This window comes from Austrofundulus limnaeus, unplaced genomic scaffold, assembly GCF_001266775.1.
Source record: "Austrofundulus limnaeus strain Quisiro unplaced genomic scaffold, Austrofundulus_limnaeus-1.0 Scaffold15, whole genome shotgun sequence".
NCBI classification, from domain to species: Eukaryota; Metazoa; Chordata; class Actinopteri; order Cyprinodontiformes; family Rivulidae; genus Austrofundulus; species Austrofundulus limnaeus.
The window spans coordinates 3,440,550-3,453,656 of NW_013952417.1; the positions used below are offsets into that span (position 1 = coordinate 3,440,550).

At 37.1% G+C, this 13,107-nt stretch overlaps 1 protein-coding gene across 2 annotated transcripts in view; it reads left to right on the forward strand.

Annotated features, from left to right (window-relative positions):
• acot11b (acyl-CoA thioesterase 11b) overlaps positions 1–12,960 on the forward strand; it is an 18,948-nt gene extending 5,988 nt beyond the window's left edge. For both annotated transcript variants that reach the window (XM_014002911.1, XM_014002910.1), the window contains exons 3-16: positions 471–540; positions 815–875; positions 955–1,056; positions 1,139–1,274; positions 1,356–1,509; positions 4,906–5,025; positions 5,099–5,237; positions 5,330–5,385; positions 6,228–6,294; positions 6,392–6,475; positions 7,702–7,835; positions 8,115–8,246; positions 10,284–10,410; positions 12,231–12,960. In XM_014002911.1, the coding sequence (XP_013858365.1) occupies positions 471–540; positions 815–875; positions 955–1,056; positions 1,139–1,274; positions 1,356–1,509; positions 4,906–5,025; positions 5,099–5,237; positions 5,330–5,385; positions 6,228–6,294; positions 6,392–6,475; positions 7,702–7,835; positions 8,115–8,246; positions 10,284–10,410; positions 12,231–12,389 (1,541 nt within the window). In that variant the 3' untranslated portion in view covers positions 12,390–12,960. The remainder of the gene's footprint in view (positions 1–470; positions 541–814; positions 876–954; positions 1,057–1,138; positions 1,275–1,355; positions 1,510–4,905; positions 5,026–5,098; positions 5,238–5,329; positions 5,386–6,227; positions 6,295–6,391; positions 6,476–7,701; positions 7,836–8,114; positions 8,247–10,283; positions 10,411–12,230) is intronic.
• The last annotated feature ends 147 nt before the right edge of the window (positions 12,961–13,107 follow it).

Consider the following 13,107-nt stretch of genomic DNA (forward strand, 5'->3'; position numbering starts at 1 on the left):
GTACTAATCGGTGGGCCAGACTAAAGTCAGCTGTGGGACACTTCCAGCCCACAGGCCGCTAGTTGAATAGCCCTGATTTATACAAATGCTTTTACAGTATAAACATACTGTATATCTGCAGGGAATTTAATTTAGAAAAAAAATCATTTGCATTTCTTTCCTGCACTTTATTCAGCTGTTGTTCTTTTTCACAAACTAACAAATGTAAAAGTTGATCCTAAAACAACTGAGCAAAAAAAACTGGTTAAACAAACGTTAAATGAACTTCTTTCCCCCTCCTACTCTTCTGTGGGAAGGTTGTTTTGTATAAAAAAAAAAGGTCTGTGATGCTAAAAACTGTTGAAACCTGTTTTGTCTAATTCATTCATAACTTCTGTAAGGAATTAAATGAGATTTACTGATTTCTTTTGAGCTGGAATCTTAATCATACAAACTCTTGTCACATTTTGCTGTAACCTCTCTTCTTTCAGCTGAGAGGCATTCTGGCTGTTCATGTGTCACTGCGTCAGTAGATGACATCCACTTTGAACACACTATAGGGTAATGTATAACATTAATACTGCTTCAGCATAGTGACTTTAAATCAGTATTTATTGTACAGGCACAGTGTAGTGTTCATTAAAACAAACTTTTACCAAATCTTGACATAAAGAATACTCTTWAAATTATGTTTACTTGTAAATAGCTCTTTAGTAATGATAACAAGGTGTTTTTTTTATTTGAATGTCTTRATTATGAAATGCATTAAAATGATATAGTATTTTTAAGTATAATACCTGCTCGTTGATGTATACAAAGTGCTTGTCTTCTGCAGGGTTGGAAATGTTGTCAACATCGTAGCAAAGGTCAACAGAGCCTTCACATCGAGCATGGAGGTCGGTGAAATGTGTGTGGCTTTTAGCAGAGTGATTAATCCTAAAACTGCGGTGAACGTGCTGCTTGTTTACATTTCAGGTGGGCATTCTGGTCACCTGTGAGGACCTGTACGCGGACAAGCAGTGGAAGGTTTGCCACGCGTTCGCCACCTTTGTCTCCAGACGAACAGARGCCGGGAAGGTAAAACGGCAACAAAACGATCCGCTGGCCTTTCGCTAAAGCTGATTTAATGTCGCCCGGCTTTGTGTGTGTCCGGATACAGGTGCAGCTCAAGCAGGTGATCCCTCGAACGCAGATGGAGCAGATGGAGTACAGCCTGGCAGCGGAGCGGCGAAGGATGAGGCTCATCCACGCCGAGATTATCACRGACCTGCTGAACAGCAGCACGGCTCAGCTGGGTGCGAACACGAGGCCTRGCAAGGCGCCGAGCGTCAGAACGTCACGGGGCTTACAGCTTCCTGCTCTGTCCCTCTCATCAGGAGAATGTCAGGAGTACGAGGATGCGGTGCCGGCTGAGCGGACTCGAGTGGAGAGCGTGGAGCTGGTGCTGCCGCCGCACGCTAACCATCAGGTCAACACTTTCGGGGGCCAGATCATGGCTTGGATGGAGAATGTAGCTACGATCGCAGCAAGGTATTCACCTAGTATTCACAAAAAAATTAACAATTAGTCTAGCTTTTAAAAGAAAAAACCTTTTGACAAGAGTTACAGAGCAGTTTTTACATGTTTGCACAAATCCTGACACACCAGTGCATACGTGCCCCCRCCCCCCCCCCTAACTTTAGGAGCTGCTTACCCTTTGCATCCAAATCCAGTCTCATCCAGCCTAAGCTAACCATCATGGGGGAGCCTTTTTCTGCTCCTTGTCTGTGGAATTCACTTCCAAACACCTAAGGCAGTGCCTCTTAAACTGTTTCTGGCCCCACTTTGGTTTAAAAGACAATTTCCGCTCCCCCACCCCCTGGTATGTAGATATTTTGTTTCCAAACTCCATTGCAGTTTATTTCGCACCACAACTTTTATTTAAAACAACATTTGCAGTAATACAAGTAAACAAAAATAAATGATTTTATTGTGGGGGGTGGTGTATAATGTGTTTTACAGGTACGTTGATCAATTCTATGACAATCAACCATAGCTGCGTTTCCATTGCAAATGTGCACAAAACTTTGTCAATATTCTGTTAATGTTGAAAAAACAGTTTTGCAACTGCGGTGTTTCCATTAAGTAAGAAATGCTATTAAAGTCACGCGTGAATATTTTTGTTCTCGCGATAATTKATTACAAACGCGACGGCAATGTATGTAAACACATAGCATATGGCTACCACGACACTAGCGCTCATAATCAGGCATCAAAGGAGACGTCTGCGTCTGATCGAGGCTTTCGAGTGACAAGCCCCTTTACTTGGGAGCGGCTACTTATGCAGCGTTTTTGGGAAAATGTAGTCTGTGAGTTCACTACTACTTTTACTTCCTGTTATCTTCTTCGTCGTCGTCTTTTCGTCAGTAGAAACAGCCAGTTCTTGATCACGTGACTCCCGTGATGCGAAATAGTGTTTCCATTGCAGTTTTGTGAAATACATCAATCTCYATACGGCCGAAAAACCACCTCTTCTTAGCGCAAAAACATTTTGTCGAAAAACATAATTTTTTTCGGAATTGACATGTTTCCGTTGAGCAAATTTATTTTCAAAATTCTAATTTGCGTATTTTCATGGTCAATGGAAATGCAGCTTATATTACCTTCAGTTGTTATGAAAATGCTGTATGTATCAAAAAATAACCTGACTTTGCATCATAGTCTATCTAAACACTTTGAATTTGGCATCTGTCGCTTTAAGAACCTCCTACCGTTTCAGACACTCCCACTTCGGCCTGTCTTTACAACATGGCTTTGGGGGAGGGGTGCTCTGTGGGGCAGGAGCTCAGCTGCAGACTGAGCTCCAGGGAGGAGCTTTGTATAAATAGGCGGGGCTTTGTACCGGCAAGTGTTTAAGCTGCTCCACGTGGCCACAGGAGATTCAAGGATTTCTCAAACATGCATGAATGAGTCAAAGCAACACTCTGGGGACGGTTTTGATGAGGGAATGACATTGTAACATGATACAAAGCTCAAAAAACGCAATTTATTTAACCAACAAATCCCACTTTTCTTGCTATGAGGCATCAGTGCTAACCACTGATTCACCGTGRTTCTAAAACCACCTGAGGCAGTGATTCCTAATTTAACAAACTTCAACCGCATTTAAATGACAAAAATACAAACCACCTTTTACAGTGTAATTTGTTTTAAGTATAACTGCTTTTTTATTACTGTGACAATATTTACAATATTTCATGTTGTGATAGTGAAATGTTATCAACGTATTGCTGGATGTTGTGGCTACAGAGCTGAAACAGGTAGATATAAATACTGTTTAGACTCAGTTTATTTCAACAACCCGGAAATAGACCTGAATATAGTATGTAAACCACAATGCATTACAAAATACTGACACTGAGCGTGTGAATCAGTATCTGTGATAAAGATCACCTACGCGGCAAAACACAGAGGTTACACTGAGCAATAAAATTATTTTTGATTTTCCATCACATAACTAAAATAAATAAATAACTCTAAGCATAGAAGAAAAAAAACAACAGTCAGCATTACAATTAAAATTAAAAGTTAAAGTGTGTATTAGAAATAATTCCAGTTTAGTGAATATATTATTAGCATGGGTTATTTTAAAATTATACTTAAAAAAAGTGGCTTATAGTTATGTTTCCTTTAAGTGTTTATGTTGGTTGTTAGTATCACTTGAATGGAAAGAATATTTTTCTAAATCCTCCTACATCTGTATCCTTCCAAAATCCTAAATCACACTTGGGTAAATGAAGTGACACTTTGCAAATACACTGCAGTTTGGAAGCGCCAAATGTGACACTAATCAAAAAACTATAGCATAAACCATTTATTGACACAGCATTGAGTCATTATAATTTGTCAGTGGTAAAGTATGCTAGCCTTTGTATCTCRGATATATACAAAAAATATCTGCATTTGAATGTTCCAGATAGTCGATGTTTCAGCTGCAGAACAGCATCTGGGCTGACCTCAAACAGTTTAATCAAAACTGGTTCTTCAACACATTTATGTAAGTTTAGTCATTCCAAAACATGAGCTTTATTCTCACGATTGGTTTTATTTTGTGCTGCGTGATCTGCTGCAAATAGAGATTCAGTCGAAAAACAGAAATGCTGATATTTTTCTTAGAAGTCATGGATATAAATCCTTTATTTGTTATTATGGTCATGGTGGAAACCCATCATGGTTAGGACTGGGGATTGTTAACAGCCTCCCAATTCAATTGGATATCATATTGATTCAATATTACTTTAAATGTTTATATGTCAATTTCATGATAAGAAGTACACAAATAATTCATTAGAGTCCATGTGGATAATTTTTTGATATTTATTTTTTTGCATGTATAAACAGAAATGGTCTACATTTACATTTTTGAGAAATAAAACATCTGAAAATAAATCAGTAGCACAGTATTACTTGTTCGAAATATGGAGTTTAAACATAAAAACATGACAAACTGGCTAAGGGATTGAATAGATACAGATGATTTTCTGAATCAATACTGAATTGGAAAAAAAATTACAAAATTGCAATGTATTGATGAATCGATAGTTTTACCCACCCCAGTCTTGAACCAGGATACTACCTTCTAGTTTCACAAATACTGTACACTAAGGTTTTTGTGCTAAAATGCAGACATTTGCAGCATTATTATTATTATTATTATGTCTGTGTGATTTTAACTCGTTTTAAATGACCTGAGTAAACATAATGCTTCTTTTTATATTCTTTTTCAACAGCCTTCTGGCGTCTGTTCATATGATTTTCAGCAGATTTCTCAGAGTTTTGTTTTTCTCTTTCTTCTTTTCAGATGGACCATCTTTGTTGGCTGACTACCTTTTTGGATAAAAAATATCACTGTTCTTAAATTTGCTCTATTTCTTCAATCTGATCTAGTCGATTGTGTAACGCTCACCCGACCCTGAGGACCATAGACATGTTCCATTTCCGTGGCCCATCCCACGTTGGTGACCAACTGGTTCTGAAAGCAATTGTTAATAATGCCTTCAAAGACAGGTGGGTGTCCACATAACACCACATAAACATGTTTCCTTCAGTGGCACTAGTGTTGTATGATCATGTTCTTCAGCATGGAGGTGGGAGTTTGTGCTGAGGCCTATCAGGGTGGGGAACCTCTGCGCCACATAAATAGTGCCTTTATGACCTTTGAGGTGATGGGCAGCGACAGGAAGCCTCGCACGTTGCCACGAATACGACCCGAGCCTGTTGTAAGTTTTTTTTTCAAGGGGCATTCCTGCCACTTAAAGGCCTCAGACTGCAGGAGAATCTCCAAAAGGTGAATTGTTTGATGTTTTTTCAGGATGGAAGGAGACGTTATCAAGAAGCTATTGCCAGGAGGAAAATTCGTCTTGACAGGTTTGTGGGACTCTGAATAAATAACCAGTGTTTCTTTCTTTAATGACAAAATGCTGATCTTTGCACAAAAAACTTCCTCCTCAAGCTGTTTTTCTCAGTTAATTTTATAAAGGATGCTTCAAACTAGAAAATATTAGGGCTGTGCATTGGCAAGAATTTGGTAATATGATATGAAAGGGGTCACAATATACTGTATATCGCGATATATTGTGATACTGTAACCCAGGTGATATATTGTCATTTTTCTCTCCAAAGGATTCTAATTTAAAAAAAAACTCAATATAAAAATGCATAAAATGCCTAAAATCTGATTAAATTCAGTTTTTATTTTTTATAAAATCAGAAGAACACTGAACACCAGTGAACTGCATTTGTATTTCACATTTCTAACAACTTSTGCTCATTAAGCTTTTATTAAAAATCTATACAGTATCAGAAAATGAAATATCAGGATATTTCACTGTATCGATATTTTCTTACACCCGTACTAAATCTACTGCTAATATGAGCTACAAAGTGTGTGACAATGCAAATAAATCCAAGATGATAAAGAAATCACTCAAGGTGTTTGAACAGTGCYTTATTTTTATGGCACTGTGTGACACAATCCATTGTTTAGACTCATTTACAGCAGCAATGACTTGGCAGGACATCATATCACAGCTAAATAATCTTTTGCACGGAATAATAAACTCATTGTTCAGCTGACACCCGACCTTTGGTATAATCTTTATTCTTCTGTTTTATAATCAAATATGTTACATTCCTGCTCGAGTCTGGTTAAGTTTATGGCCTTTGTTTTGTGCTGGAGGAAAAATCATTGCCATCCTCAATGTTTACAGAAAATATATCTTCTCCTGCAAGCAGACTGAAGTGCCCCTGTCTGTGCCCTGGGATCCAAGTAACCAGGTATTGTTTACAAAGAGATAAAAGCTGTTCTGGTATTGTGCTCGAACTTACTCAATTTCAAGCCACACTTTGTTTTGTTTGTGTGCATTTTTTATAGATGTACCTGAGCTACAACAATGTTTCAGCTCTGAAACTAATGGATACCTGGAGCAACTGGGTCTTAACTTCAGAAAAAAATAAGGTCAGTCTGGTTTTTTATTAATATTACAGATATAGTTAAGCAAGTACAGCTGCTTTTTTTCACATTCTCCTACGTATTATCCTATAATACATGTTCTACTGAACAGTAGAGGATATGGAGTTATGTTCGAAATAATAACTGACATTGTAAATGTCAATGAATAAAATAAACAGTTTAGGGCCTAAAAGTGAGCCCTGAGGAACACCAAAAGCAATCTCCAAACATAGAGCAACAATTGTTGCAAACTGTTGCTGTTTCGTTGAATTACTCTTGAACTAATTTAAAGCTACCCATTACCCTACTGCCTATTACTATCACAATTACCATAACTTTCAATTTTATCTCTTAATATCATTATTTATTGTGGCAAAGCCAGCCAATAACCCAACCACATTTTGCTTATTGTCTGTAGAATTAGTGATGTATTTTATGGAGTCTAATAGTGCCAGTGATGTTGATCCTGTTGTTAGAAATTTCTGAAGTGGGGTTCTGTGGAAAGTTTATGAACAGTTAACATCTTACTTGTTGTAGATGGTGCTTTGAACTGCATCAATTTGGAAAAGTAGAGTTTAAATCTGAGCAGACATGAGCTAATGAGTGTGGTTGAGACCAAAGTGGATTATTACTARCTTTAAACAACTCCAGTAATTTAATAACCAATTAAACTTAGTCTCTCCTAACAGAGATCAACCTACAACAGGTAAGATTTGAATTATTCAAAAATTTTCTACAGAGCCTCAAATTGTAAACTATCCCTTTAAATAGAAAGTGCTCAGATAAAGAGAGGAGCTTTTTTTCCCCAAGAAGTAGAATTTGATAAATCATTTATGCACTCTCTAGTTAATGTGTCAGTTTTTACAATAGACCAGACCTGTTTCTATTTTATTTTATTTATTTTTTTACCAAGTCCTGTCTGGCAGTGTGAAACTCAGAATTGATATCCTAGTGTCCAAATGAAGCCCAACAGTTTTACTTTCATATATATTGAAACCTTTTATTATAAATTCTTTTGGCATTATTTCGTAACGGACACCGAGACGGAAAAAGTAAACAAAGAAAAGAAAAAGGAGAAAAGTGGAAGAAAAAGAGATAGAAAGGGAAACAACATGATATGAGAGAGATGCATTAAGAAAACACAAGACAACACATTTGAAGCCTGCCTCCACACCTGCAACAAGAGAGAAAACAAAAACACCTGTTTCTAAACTGTGGCGTTACCTTCACAGGTCAGGCTGTACATACTGGAGGAAAACCACATGTTGTGCATCAAGGTGGAGATGCGCATCAGCGTCCCAGCAGAGCAGGCGTTCCAGCTCCTGTCAGACCTGAGGAGGAGAAAAGAGTGGGACCGGCATTATGAGTCAGTACCAGACATTTTTAGAGCCTGGCCTCATGTGACTCAGTTCATTGTTCAGTGAGCGTAACAGCAGAGCAGTTTGCTCCAGAGAATGAGTTTATCACAGCATCCAAATGAGGAGACGGAAGTGTAGGTTATCTAACTGAAAAAAAAAAGAGAACTAACTCTGAAATATTGCTTGGTTATTTTCTTGTGACAACAGCACCAGAACCTCAAACATCTAAATGCTGTGAAAATATATTTGTATTTTCTTCTCTGCTCATTGTTGTGTTTGATCTGCAGGGAGTGTGAGGTGATCAAGCAGGCAGATGAGGACGACATGCTTTATCATGTCATTACTCCCTCTGTCAGTAAAGGGGACAAAGGGAAAGATTTTATCTTGTTGGCATCTAGAAGGAAACCATGTGACTCCAGGTGCGTCAGAATGACACATTTTACACCACCTCTGCTTTCGAAATTCAACTTTACCATATTTCATGTTGTTGTTGTTTTTCTTCTTTTCTTCTTTTTTAAGTTTGAATAAAATCACAGAATTTGAAAAATTTGACAAATATTTTAACCCAAGGAGCCAGATTTTCCTGTCATCTTTTAAAGTGGTCTTGATCAATGTTTCTTCAAGATTTTTCAGGATCTTTAAAGTATTATTTATTTTTATTTATTTATTTATTTTTTTGGAGTTTGGCTGTTTTTCCTCTCATGTTGTGCCCAGTTCTTCTACCTGATCATGGCAGCATGTTGTTCTGTGTGTGCATACATGTCAACCCCTTCTGATGTTTACCTGCATACTGACCTTCAGAAATCCATCAGTTTAACAAATAATCCTTGTACCTCTTGCAAGACACTGACTTCATTTACAACACAAGTATTATGGTCATTGTACACATGTACAACTGAAATATACACAGTAATGTAAAACCCATCACACACCYCTGAAACACAATGAAAACGTAATTTATTTCCCTTTTTAATTCTATTTTTTTTACATCTAAACAACATCAACGGCCATTTGATGGAAGGTTTCAGTTTGAAGAATATGTCCATCATGACCCATTTTATAATTCAAAACACTCCACAGACAATTCACCACGCACCTTTTTTAAACATTTACTTACCAAAAATAAATTGGATTTCTTTCTCATGAACCATCTCATAACTTTCTTTTCCTTTTCAAAACTTTTCGCCATCGTCTAGTCAAAAAAATAAATAAATAAAATGACGGAAAAGAACTTTCGATTTAATTGGTTGTGGAAAGACCATAGATCTACCCAGCTGATCAAAAGAGGAGGATCTACACAACCATTTTGACACAAAATTAAATTAGTGGTGGAGTGAAGGAGGCTCCAAATGCAGTAAAACATCACTATGTTTTTTTAAAGTCCGTGAAAATTTCTCTGTATATCATCTTAAATGAAAAAACGGGGGGAGGGGCGGGGGTCCACATATTTTATGGACAACCGGTACAATTTGATGTTTGAGTTTTAAAAATGAAGACTGTGAACAAACAGAGGACAGAAAGAGAGGTGTCAGAGCTAATAGTTTATTTTGTTTCTGAACGTCTTGGACTAGAAAAGATCCAGCAAAAACCCAAACATGAACCAATAGGTGATCGTCTACTGGATGTCTGTTGAATAAAGAAAACTGTAATGTCACGTTTTCAGCTAATTGCTTTTAGGGAATCACTCCGTTGATGCTAAGGTACTATTTTATGTGTTAAACTCTGTTATCGTCAGTATTTTTCATTATTTGGTTGAAGAAATAGAAAAAAAACTGTCTTTGTGACACAAAACACTAAAAACTCATTTTATAAACAGGTTCTTTGCTCAGTTGTGTGTTGTCTAAACACAACACACATTCCTCCTTTTGAGTTAACAAGGATTTTATTCTTGAAAAAGCAGTTTAACGAATTAACAAATTAAAATACTTTCTTGTGAAAGAATTAGATGGAATAAGTGGAAAAGCAGCCAAAGTCCACAAACAAACAAACAAACAAACAAACAGAAAACTTTGAAACACATTTCTACGTTCAGAAAACCTGAAGAAATTTTATAATCTAGAACACTTTTCACACTTTTCCACTTATCACACATTTTTCATATTTGTTTYTACTCCCCACTTCTGTCATTTGCACACTACAAGACAAACAAAACATTATAACTCCATGAAAATGTTAATCAGATAAAATCGTATTTAAAATTATTTCTGAAAACCATTTTACAAATACTGTTCCTAAATTCTGACAGTGTTGGTGAGAAAAATGTGCTTCCAATCAAGGTTTTGCTGCTTCAGTTTCAGATGTTTGCATCTAAGTTAAAATACTGTTTCAGCATTTCTTATCTTGAGTGGTTTTCAGTGAAATGCATGACATTTTCTAATGTTTAGCTTTTATTTTTTTGTAAAAAGGTGCCAGTGGTTCATGAAGTTTTTAATGTTCTTGTTCCACCCACCTCTTAGAGACCCGTACCTGATTGCTCTGCGCTCCGTCACTTTGCCCACTCACCCCCCCACAGAGGACTACACCAGGGGAGAGGTGCTCTGTGCGGGCTTCACACTCTTGGAGGAGTCCAGCACCGTCACCAAGGTCAGCTAAATGGTGTTATACTGAACCAGTGTTGTGGACAGGGCCGTTATGAAGCACTTTGGGGGCCTTAGGCAGCTGGGACCTGGCGGGCCCCCAGCCCAAAACCTGAATGACCCCCTGCTCAAAGTCAACATAAGCTGTGTTTCCATTGCAAATGTGCACAAAACTTTGTCAGTATTCTGTTAATGTTGAAAAAACAGTTTCGCAATTGCTGTGTTTCCATTAAGTAAGAAATGCAATTAAAGTCACGCGTGCATATGTTTGTTCTGGTGATAAGTCATTACAAACATGACAGCAATGGATGTAAACACAGCATATTGCTACGACACTAGTGCTCATCAGCAGAGGAAATGTCGACGTGTTATCGAGGCTTTCGAGTGACAAGCCCCTTATACTTGGGAGCAGCTATGAATGCAGCGTTTTTGGGAAATTGTAGTCGGTGAGTTTACTAACTTCCTTTTACAACTTTGGTGATTTTACTACTACTTCTACTTCCTGTTGTCGTCTTTTTCACCAGTAGAAACAGCCGGTTGTTGATCACGGGACTCCTGTGATGCAAAAAAAGTCTTTCAAATGCAGTTTTGCAAAACACACCAATTTCGATACGGCCGGAAAACCACCAAACCACCAAAATGACAAACATTTTGTTAAAAAAGGAAGTTTTTTTGAAATTGATCTGTTTCCATTGAGCAAATTTCTTTTCGAAATTCTTCTCAATGGAAATGCAGCTCCTGACGCACTGATTGTTGAAGTTTACTCACAAATATATTTTTAGAGGGCACATTTTGCTAACATTTGAATAATGTGAAATTCCACCACCATCCTGTGCAGCAAAAGCTCACACTTTTTTACAACAGGGCTATTCAAGTGGTGGCCCATGGGCCACATGTGGCTTGCTAGTGAGTTTAGAAAAAATTTAATAAAATGTATAAATGTTCTTTTTTTTTACAGAAACCGTATTTAATGTATACATTGTATATTTATATTGTATTGTTTTTTATTTTTAAATTAATATTTTTTTCGCAGTGTGTCTGGATGTGTTTTATTCAGTTTCTTGTTCTAATCAATTGTGTGTTATAATCGTATTTATATTCTTGTAGTTTATTGCTTTTTAAACATCATGCCCAGTGGAATACAGCTGAAAAATAGCTTTTTGGCTAATTCTGGCTTTTTTAACCTAAGAATATGTAATATACATTTTATTCAACTGCACTGTCCCCTTTTAAATAAATAAATTATAAATCAAATCATAAAAATAGTTCAGTTCTAAGACTTGACCTTGTTCACTGTTAGGAGAGTCCTCCTTCATGCTGCACTGTATATATTTTTTGACTTAAATCAATATAAAAATACTTTTTAAATTGATTTTAAATAGTACATTTATGATTTAGGGCAACAAAACTGCCAAACTTAAATGATAAAAGGTGATAAGACTTAAGTTCTTTTACATAATGCAGTGTATCCCATTACTAGTTATCTGGTAATGCCCCTGAGCTGTTGGTAACTGTGGCTTCCTGAGCAATTAGTTGAAGGCCACTGACACAGTGAGACTCAGGAGTAGAGGCAAGGCATAATGACAGTGTTGTTGAACTGTCCTGCTTTRATCACCATAGAACGTAAAGGGAAGCTCACAGTGTTTGTTGTTACATTTAAAACAGAACCAGTGGTGATCTGGGGGCCTCAGGTTCATCTTGGGGCTCTAGGTAATTGTCTGGTTTACCTGCTCTGTTGCAACATACCTGGCTGCTTTATTAAACTGGACCTTGCACACAAAAGCTGATGGTAAACATCCAATAGCTTGTGTTGTGTTTCTGTTTCAGATCACCTACTACAACCAGGCCTCGCCTGTTGTCCTCGCCTACATCTCCACAGATGTTGCCGGCCTCTCCTCCCGCTACTACAGCACGTTTTCTGCTTGCAGCCAGTTCCTGGAGGCCAACAAGGACAGCCTCGGCGCTCTGCCACACTCTTCGTTTTGACACAAACGATGGTCTCCCTGCAAAAAGAAAAGTCATCATGAAACGAGTCGCATCCTCCCAGTCTCACTGCTGCTGTGGAGGAGATTATGTCACACCTCAGTGCCCCTCTGAGATTATCAAGAGTTTATTTTTTTTTGTTTTTATTATGTGAAAAGTTATGAAGCAAAAGTGAACAAATTATTATTTTTTGCCTGTTTATAAAAGCCAGTAAAGTACAAAAGCCTTTCTACACATTTCTGATTTACAGAGAGATTATTATTTTAACATGTAACATGATTTGTTTGAAAATGGACAGCCTGGATTTTGTCAGCAGTGTAACAGAGATTTTAAAGCTGCTCTAAGATGAGGTGTAACATTTTTTGCCATAGTTTATTTTGGACCACCGCCTCAATCAGTTTAAATGTATTTTAAATGAAATCATAGACAGTTTACATGTAAATGCAGTGTATAAAATACAATATTTTAATGATAGAGTTTTGCAGACATGCATTCAAACAGATTTTATAGAATTTTGACTCAAGCTCTGAGAGACTGTAATGRTTTCATTCAAAGAATAAACATTTTTTGTGCATTTTTCTGTTTCAGCTGTTTGTGTTCAACCTTAACCATCTTGCGTTTTTATTTCTCTTGCATTTTTATAAAGGGGAAAAAAGAAACTGGCTGCAGATAGACATAAAAGACTTTAATAAGAAAGTCAAACTAGGGATATATATATATA